This window comes from Erpetoichthys calabaricus, chromosome 9, assembly GCF_900747795.2.
Source record: "Erpetoichthys calabaricus chromosome 9, fErpCal1.3, whole genome shotgun sequence".
Lineage (NCBI taxonomy): Eukaryota > Metazoa > Chordata > Cladistia > Polypteriformes > Polypteridae > Erpetoichthys > Erpetoichthys calabaricus.
This window is the reverse complement of record NC_041402.2, coordinates 196734864-196744488: the sequence shown is the minus strand read 5'-3', so window position 1 is coordinate 196744488 and position 9625 is coordinate 196734864. Positions and strand designations below refer to the sequence as shown.

Below are 9625 nucleotides of genomic sequence, written 5' to 3'. Positions count from 1 at the left end.
AGACCCAGGAAGTCCCCCCCCCAAAAAAAGGCCAAGCAGCCCTTGCTAGCAAATGGTGGGAAAAGACGAAGCACCCCGCCATGCGGCACTTTGCTGGGACAAGCCAGTGCCTTTCTGCTTAAAGGAGAATAATCTAAAATGCTGACCTGCTGTTGTAAGCCTTATCAATAAGATTCACAGACGTTGCAATCCGACACGTAGTCGCCAAGCCGAATGCATTCCGTTGTTTATAACTTAGATTCAAATCTATTCATTCCACTTTGTTTTAAATACCTTCCCATAAGAATTCGGGAGCCTTTCTGGTTTTATGATGAGCCCCCCGGCATAACTCTACAAATGCACACCTATTGTACTAAAAGCCTTATCAATAAGATTGATAGACGTTGCAGTCCTACAGGTAGTCGCCAAAGGCAATCCGTTGCTTATAACCCACATTTAAATCTGTTTTAACAAAACGATCGCTCAGACTTTCGCTCCTTACATCTTGTTTTAATTACCTTGCTGTAAAAAAGGCGACGCCAAGAAGTTGGAGCCTTTCTGTTTAAATGTTAATATATTTTTATATCATAAGATTCTCACCCCGAATCAAAGCAATTAAGAAAATATACACTCCTTCTGATTTACTAAAATTCTTAACACGCTTTTCAGCGCTGGCTCTGCGAATTTAATCACAAGACTATTTTTTTAAAAAGCCTTAAAGGTCAAAAAAGATTTTTTACATTCCTACGGTCTAAGAACAAAGTTATTAAACATTTTCCCCTAACGACTCTCTCTTATATTCACAATGATCTTTAATAAAGTTATTTATATATCGAGTACTGTATTTCAGCCTCGGTTCACATTTACAGTCTCTCAGCTTTAGGGTGACCATATTTTGATTTCCAAAAAAGAGGACGATCGATCGGCGCGGCCTCCAGACGAATTCAGACAAGCTTCTTGGTGGTTGATGAACATTATTTATTATACTTCAATGGTGCAGAATTAACCTCTGTAATAAAATAAAATGAAATCTGTAAAATAAATTCAAATCTGGAGTGGCACTGACAGAATATCATGGAGGGCACTCTATGACCAGTGCCAGGGTGCCATTCCACTTCTCTGCCTGCTAACATGAACAATGCCCACTGTGGCCAAGTGTGCTCTGCTCTCAGATGCTGAAGTTTTATGGCCAGTCAGATCCCAGATGTCATCAATGCCAAGATTTCTGTCATGTCTGCAATGCCCGCTCAGGCAGTAAATGGCATCTTAAATGAGGTGAGCTTCAAGTGCGTGCCTGGCACACTCCTGCCATGCAAACACTGAGGTCTGCTGAGAGCAGTTGGCACGCAAAGCTCAGGAGGGTAAGAGATCGACTGCCCCACTGCCCACGGTGGTCACTGGAGCCTCTTTGGTTTCCTCGCTGGCTGGCACCTGGCACTGGCACTAGCCAGGCAAAGACACCCTACACACCGATTTGGGAAAGACATCTTTTGAAGTCCTGGTGGCACCTCAACAAAAGCATTCCATGGCAGGACCTGACCACCTGGGCACAGGACACATGGGCCTCTACAAGGTGGCATTGGAGCGCTCAATACAAACTTGGCACCCAGTGTGGAGTGGCACACCTCAGTGTAAACTCAAGGACAATGTAAGCAGTGGGCTAGATGGTGCCACCCAACTGCAGCTCCTCAGAGACAAAAACACAGACCAGGCACTGTAAGAGGGTAGGAGTGCCACTGAGTGACCACCCGTCCATCAGACCTCTCTGTGAATATGGGGTCAGCATCCAGCAGGAGAGAAAGCCTGTCCAGCTGGTCTCCTCAGACCTCTGGTGTCACTCACCCGACTGGTGGCAGCAGGTCACATGACAGTCAGTGGCAGCTCAGGGACTGGAGACATAAAACACATCTGGTGACCACTGAAGCAAGCAATGAGGTTGGCACGTGGGTAAGGAGAACATCGAATCTTCTTAGCTGCACATCTCCCCATCGCTACGGTGATGCATGACGGTGGCCCAGTCACACAATGAGGACACTGCAGGTTGATGGGCACAGGACAGCACAGCATGGGTCACCACTGCATAGACAACTGCATGGGGGAGCAGCATATTGTGAAGGTCCAGGACTGTTGGGAAGCCATCTGCAGTAAGATGTGGTGGGTGTCACATGGAAAGGGTTGGGGAGGATGGGCACAGGCAGCTGTGACAGAAAAGAGCCAGCGGGGCAAAAATGGGGCAGAAGAGCCAAGCCTGGCATGACCACCCTGTTTTGCCAGCAGTGTTCCTTCACACAGGCCAGGATACACTACCCCTATTGCCAGCTGGTGACTCTGCTGTCCCCTCCACTCTGAATTCACACTTCAATGGGTCATGCGGGGCACTTAATGGGCGATTAGCGCGCTTTGACCTCAAATCGCCGGCCGAACCAGTCAGGCGGCCACACCCAAATGAAGGCGAACCGAGCGCGCACGTAGGTGAGGAGAGTGTGTGTGTGTGGGCGGGGCGAAGTGGACAAACCTGTCTGGGCCAAAGCTCGCGAGACCTGACCGACACTTTAAAGAGCGCGGCAGCCGAGTGCCAGGACAGCAGAAGGAGCGACGGACCACCGGTAAGTGGGGGACGGGACGACAAACTAAAAAACCAAAAACCGGCGAGAGCTCCGCTGATGGCGGTCCGGTGGCGCAGGGTGTTCGGCCGGCTTCATGTCTGAGAACACGCGGGGACGAAACGAGCGGGCGGAGCAGAAGGGGTTAACGCATCGCGCTGTAAGACCACCGGGAGTGTGTGGGGCTTTATGGCTGTGACCCCCGGGGGTGTAATGGGATGATGGACGACGATTTCCTCGGTCTCTGGTATCGCAGCGGACAGGCGGCCACTTCGGGGTTTAAAGAGCCGCTGGACAGAAGACCCGCCCAAGGTGGACAAAAGGCCTTGTCTAAACAGTCCAGGAGGACTGGCACACCCACTCACTATTAGCTAGTTGACCTTTATTGTGTCCTTTTGGGGGCACCATGGTGGCTGTTCAAGTCCCACCTGATGCCCAGTTTGGCTGCCACGTATTTTCATTATCTGTGTGTTGGGCACTTCACTGGGATAGATGGTGATGCACAGCCAGGAACAGATGAGATGCAGGGCATCTGAATTTAACTGCATTCTGCCAATGATGCCCTGTGCTGTACCCATGACCTGTCAGTGTAGACACACTGGGTATTCCTGGCACTGCCAAATAATTATTCCCTCATATTTGTCCTTCCAGTCCCACCATCACCATGTCCAGCTCCATGTCTGCCAGCTCTGACCTCAGTAAGACCGTGCGGAACAAGTACATGTGCCTCCCGCAGGGGGACAAGGTGCAGGTCACCTACATTTGGATCGATGGCACCGGAGAAGGCCTGCGCTGCAAGACAAGGACCCTGGACTCAGAGCCCAAGGGCATCAAAGGTAAGTGTGGTGGCATAAGATAGGCACAAGCTTTGCTGGGCACATTGTGACTGAGCTGATTTGTCCTCAGATGTTCCAGAGTGGAATTGCGATGGCTCGAGCACCTACCAGGCAGAGGTCTCCAACAGCGACATGTTCCTGATACCCGTGTGCCTGTTCAGGGACCCCTTCACGCTGGACCCCAACAAGCTGGTGATGTGCGAGGTGCTCAAGTACAACCGCAAGCCTGCAGGTAATTGTGTGTGTGTGTGTGTGTGTGTGTGTGTGTGTGCGTCTCACACTGATTGCCAAACTAATGCCAGCTTTTGATCCTCCAGAGACCAACCTGCGCAGCAGCTGCCATCCGGTGATGGAGCAGGCCGGGCGTTGCCACCCTTGGTTTGGCATGGAGCAGGAGTACACGCTGCTGGGCATTGACAAGCACCCCTTTGGTTGGCCCAATAATGGCTACCCTGGACCCCAAGGTGAGCTGTGCCACCTCTTAATATTAGATAGGTGTTTGGTCCTCCGCTGGCACTGCCCGATTTCACTGTTGCCCTCTCCTGCAGGTCCGTATTACTGTGGTGTGGGTGCAGACAAAGCCTACGGCCGAGACATCATTGAGTGCCACTACAAGGCCTGTCTGTATGCTGGGGTGATGATCGCCGGCACCAATGCGGAGGTCATGCCCTCTCAGGTATTGTGGGTGGGCCCCAGTTCATGAAGTCCATAAATGGGTCTGCCCATGAAAGGCGCTATAAAAACTGTCTCATTTCAGTGGGAGTTCCAGGTGGGGCCCTGCGAGGGCATTGCCATGGGTGATCACCTGTGGATGGCGCGCTTCCTGCTGCACCGTGTCTGTGAAGACTTCGGGGTGGTGGCCACACTTGACCTCAAGCCGATGACGGATAACTGGTATGCAGGAGCGTGTCACACCAACTTCAGCACGGAGGCCATGCGTAACAAGGGGGGACTTCAGTAAGTGAGCCGCCCTTGTGGCAGGGTGGGGAGGATTATGCCATCCCGAGGTGACGTGCCATTTTGTTTCCAGGCTTATCGAGGAGGCCATCGAGAAGCTGAGCAAGCGACACTCGTATCACATCCGCATGTACGACCCTAAAGGGGGCGCCGACAACTCCCGCCGCCTGACTGGCTCCCACGAGACCCCCAGCATCCACGAGTTCTCTGTTGGCGTCGCCAACCGTAGCGCCAGCATCCGCATCCCCCGCCAGGTCAGCCAAGATGGCTGTGGCTACTTTGAGGACCGCCGCCCCGCTGCCAACTGTGACCCGTATGCCGTGACGGAGGCCATCACCCGCACATGTGTGCTGAACGAGACGGAGCCTGTGCCTGCGGGTGAGGTGCCCTGAGGATGACGAGGCACTTCTATCTTTTTGCCTCATTTTACCTGACTGCTGCCCGCTTTACTGTAATGAAACTCAATAAAAAAATAAAACCTTTTAATGTAAGAATGCGCTTGTGTGGAGAGTGCTGTCCACTGGGGGGCGGTGTGGAGCTCTTGGGGTGGGGGGGGGGGTCATCGCTCATGCTGAAGGGCGCTATAAACTGCCCTATTGATTGACCCTTGCTTACTATGAAACATCTGATGCCAAGTTACTGCCCCCTGGTATCTCCAAGTGCCACCATAAGTCTCATTCACTGCTGACTACCAGTTTGGGGGTTGGTGCCCCTTCATTTGCGTACCCCATAGTTTAATGTGTGTCCTGTTTGGGGTGTGCAGTATTGGATACTTGGCACTTAGTCATTCATCCTGGGGGGGCTTCTATGGAAAGAATGGGGGGGGGGAGGTGACAATGACCTCCAGGCCAGAGCAGCCATTGGTGCAACATCCTGTGTCACATGGGAAGGAGCCCAGCGCAGCCCGACTGGCAAGTGAATATGAGAATGCTGTGGGTGGCACCTTGGGCATGGATGGAGGCCACTGCTGTGTGGTCTTTGCGTTGTGCCCCTCTGACCCAGTGTGAGGTCCATGGCACTCTGAGCAGCTTTCACTTAGGTGGTCTCCCAGTCCCTGGCATGGGCACTGCCATGCTTCACCGTCGGACTCGTATCGTTCAGGTTTCCTTCAGACTGGCCTCTCATTCTGGTTTCTCACAGGCTGGGATCCTTTAGGTGCCTCGTTAGAAACTCCAAGTGGGCTTCTAGGGGTCTTTTACTTGGGCGTGCCACTCTGCAGTAAAGCTCAGACTGCTGTAGTGAAGGCTCTCCTTCTGGACATTCCTCCCATCTCCACTCAGCTTCTCGGGATGATGATGATGACGATGCATATTATAGGATATCCGGTGTCACAGGTGAGGGTCTCATTTCTTGTGTCATTGATTTTTTATTTTTTATTAATTGGCCTCCATTCTTCTTTTAGATCTTTTTCTTTCTGAGGTGTGAAGTCGCTGAAACCAAACTGACGTGATTTGAACCGAAGGCAGCGAGTGATATGAAGACGCTATATAACCTGAATCGGCCTTCTGCTGGCCGCAGTGGTGGGAGAGGGAGGACTTTGGACCACCTGTACCTCAACATCGCCATGACGATGGAGACCATCTCAGATTCAGGAGGGTCCTGTCCTCACCAATGGTGACGATGTGGAGGTGCTGAGGACACAGACGACCCACATGGACGCTGTTGGGTCTTCTACAAGCTCGTTTGGTGTATGCAGGCCTCCCTTACGTGTCTGTGGGGGGCAGTGCCACCTTCTACATGGCGTTACTGCAGGGGATGCCAACAGACTTAGAGAAACAGATTAAAAAGGCCTGCTCAGTCTCGGTGGGGGGTCAGGCTGGACTCACCGGACCAAGTGGTGGAGCAGCCGGGCACTCGGGAAGCTGCTGACCATCCTGGACGAGGGCCCTCCCCCATGTATGAGGGGCCCCTTCAGTGACTGACCAAGACCACTGCACTGCTCCGAGGAGTGCCACGTCAGATCAGTCACCCTTCTGGCCCAGGTGGTCCTGTGCCCTCTGCATGCTGAACGGCACCGAGCAGGTCTGGCAGAAATCTTAGCAGACCATGACACCATGTGCCAATCTGCTGTGACAATGACGGACATCCCGTAGCGTGACATTGCCAGTGACAAGTCTGTGCAGCGCTGGTCACGTCACACACTCCACTGACAGACCACCTTGTTATTTCTGTGTCTGCTGCTGTGGCCCTCGGATTAATAAAGTTTTGATTTGTCTGTCTGTCTATATAGCGCCCAGCGCTAACGTCAGTCTGTCTGTCTATATAGCGCCCAGCACTAATGTCTGTCTGTTTGTCTGTCTGTCTGTCTATATAGCGCCAAGCGCTAACGTCAGTCTGTCTGTCTGTCTATATAGCGCCCAGCACAAACGTCAGTCTGTCTGTCTGTCTATATAGCGCCCAGCGCAAATGTCAGTCTGTCTGCCTGTCTGTCTATCTATATAGCGCCCAGCGCAAATGTCAGTCTGTCTGTCTGTCTATATAGCGCCCAGCACTAACGTCAGTCTGTCTATATAGCGCCCAGCGCTAACGTCAGTCTATCTGTCTATATAGTGCCCAGCGCAAACGTCAGTCTGTCTGTCTATATAGTGCACAGCGCTAACATCAGTCTGTCTGTCTGTCTATATAGCGCCCAGCACTAACGTCTGTCTGTCTGTCTGTCTATATAGCGCCCAGCACTAACATCAGTCTGTCTGTCTATATAGTGCCCAGCGCTAACGTCAGTCTGTCTGTCTGTCTGTCTATATAGCGCCCAGCGCTAACGTCAGTCTGTCTGTCTGTCTGTCTATATAGCGCCCAGCGCTAACATCAGTCTGTCTGTCTTTATAGCGCCCAGCACTAACGTCTGTCTGTCTGTCTGTCTATATAGCGCCCAGCACTAACATTAGTCTGTCTGTCTATATAGCGCCCAGCACTAACGTCTGTCTGTCTGTCCATATAGCGCCCAGCACTAACGTCTGTCTGTCTGTCTGTCTGTCTGTCCATATAGCGCCCAGCACTAACATCAGTCTGTCTGTCTATATAGTGCCCAGCGCTAACGTCAGTCTGTCTGTCTATATAGCGCCCAGCACTAACATCAGTCTGTCTGTCTATATAGTGCCCAGCGCTAACGTCAGTCTGTCTGTCTATATAGCGCCCAGCACTAACATCAGTCTGTCTGTCTATATAGTGCCTAGCGCTAACGTCAGTCTGTCTGTCTGTCTATATAGCACCCAGCACTAACGTCATTCTGTCTGTCTGTCTGTCTATATAGCGCCCAGCACTAACATCAGTCTGTCTGTCTATATAGTGCCCAGCGCTAACGTCTGTCTGTCTGTCTATATAGCGCCCAGCACTAACATCAGTCTGTCTGTCTATATAGTGCCCAGCGCTAACGTCTGTCTGTCTGTCTATATAGCGCCCAGCACTAACATCAGTCTGTCTGTCTATATAGTGCCCAGCGCTAACATTAGTCTGTCTGTCTGTCTATATAGCGCCCAGCACTAACATCAGTCTGTCTGTCTATATAGTGCCCAGCGCTAACGTCTGTCTGTCTGTCTGTCTGTCTATATAGCGCCCAGCACTAACATCAGTCTGTCTGTCTATATAGTGCCCAGCACTAACGTCTGTCTGTCTGTTTGTCTATATAGCGCCCAGCACTAACATCAGTCTGTCTGTCTATATAGTGCCTAGCGCTAACGTCAGTCTGTCTGTCTGTCTATATAGCGCCCAGCACTAATGTCATTCTGTCTGTCTGTCTGTCTATATAGCGCCCAGCACTAACATCAGTCTGTCTGTCTATATAGTGCCCAGCGCTAACGTCAGTCTGTCTGTCTGTCTATATAGCGCCCAGCACTAACATCAGTCTGTCTGTCTATATAGTGCCCAGCGCTAACATTAGTCTGTCTGTCTGTCTATATAGCGCCCAGCACTAACATCAGTCTGTCTGTCTATATAGCGCCCAGCGCTAACGTCTGTCTGTCTGTCTGTCTATATAGCGCCCAGCACTAACATCAGTCTGTCTGTCTATATAGCGCCCAGCGCTAACGTCTGTCTGTCTGTCTGTCTGTCTATATAGCGCCCAGCACTAACATCAGTCTGTCTGTCTATATAGTGCCTAGCGCTAACGTCAGTCTGTCTGTCTGTCTATATAGCGCCCAGCACTAACGTCAGTCTGTCTGTCTATATAGTGCCCAGCGCTAACGTCAGTCTGTCTGTCTGTCTATATAGCGCCCAGCACTAACGTCAGTCTGTCTGTCTATATAGTGCCCAGCGCTAACATTAGTCTGTCTGTCTGTCTATATAGCGCCCAGCACTAACATCAGTCTGTCTGTCTATATAGTGCCCAGCGCTAACGTCTGTCTGTCTATATAGCGCCCAGCACTAACATCAGTCTGTCTGTCTATATAGTGCCCAGCACTAACGTCTGTCTGTCTGTTTGTCTATATAGCGCCCAGCACTAACATCAGTCTGTCTGTCTATGTAGCGCCCAGCACTAACATCAGTCTGTCTGTCTATATAGCGCCCAGCACTAATATCAGGAAAATAAAGACAAGGACCCCCTTGGATGGCAGGCCTTTGTATTCTTGTGGCATTAAAAGGCAATCCGCCCCTCAATGATATCAGAGGCCAACTTTAAAGCCGATTGTTGGAATGCCAATGACTCTCCTGGAATGCCGACTGGAATGTGGTGCAACTGAAACTCGAGAGGCGGGCGGCACTCACAGCCTGGGCACGCACTGTATTGAGGGGCTGCCAGAGCACATGAAACTGAATGTCTTGGTCCCCCTCCAGTTGCATGTTATCTCCAGGGGGCACTATACCCCTTGAACCTTCTACCATCACAGCATACCTGGGTAATAAACATCACTGCGCCATCAAAGCTGATCCTGGCACTGGATTTAATGCCACCCTATGCTCATGCTTGTACAGCAGTGGGACTCAAAGTCAGGGCCTTTAGGTGGCACAACAAATTTTCTACCAATGTACCCCAGGAGCCTTTTTTAGGTGCCAGGTTCAAGCCTCACTGCAGTGGGCATCTCAGATGACAAGCAGCTGATAGGAGGGCACTGCCCTAAGCAGAGGCCATGCCAATGGATTTCCTAAGATGCAGAGCCAGCATGTGCACTTTCTCTGCTCAGATGCCCCCAGCGCAGGTGCCCCCCTGCCACGACCCCACCATCACAGGCCTGATCAGCACCAATGAGGTGACTTACAGGAAGGCACTGGCATACTCACTCAGTGGTGCCAAGCAGCCATCTTTCCAAAGGGTCA

The 9625-nt window shown here is 51.5% G+C and overlaps 1 protein-coding gene across 3 annotated transcripts in view; it reads left to right on the top strand.

The window, feature by feature from the left end:
• Positions 1-4814, top strand: part of LOC114657087 (glutamine synthetase-like) — a 95839-nt gene extending 91025 nt beyond the window's left edge. For 2 of the 3 annotated variants that reach the window (XM_051931509.1, XM_051931511.1), the window contains exons 2-7: positions 3234-3418; positions 3489-3650; positions 3736-3882; positions 3967-4094; positions 4176-4375; positions 4449-4814. In XM_051931509.1, coding sequence (XP_051787469.1) covers positions 3247-3418; positions 3489-3650; positions 3736-3882; positions 3967-4094; positions 4176-4375; positions 4449-4767 — 1128 coding nt within the window. In that variant the 5' untranslated portion in view covers positions 3234-3246 and the 3' untranslated portion in view covers positions 4768-4814. Of the gene's footprint in view, positions 1-2478; positions 2586-3233; positions 3419-3488; positions 3651-3735; positions 3883-3966; positions 4095-4175; positions 4376-4448 lie in introns of those variants that run through there. The other variant, XM_028808846.2, reaches the window with a different exon arrangement.
• The last annotated feature ends 4811 nt before the right edge of the window (positions 4815-9625 follow it).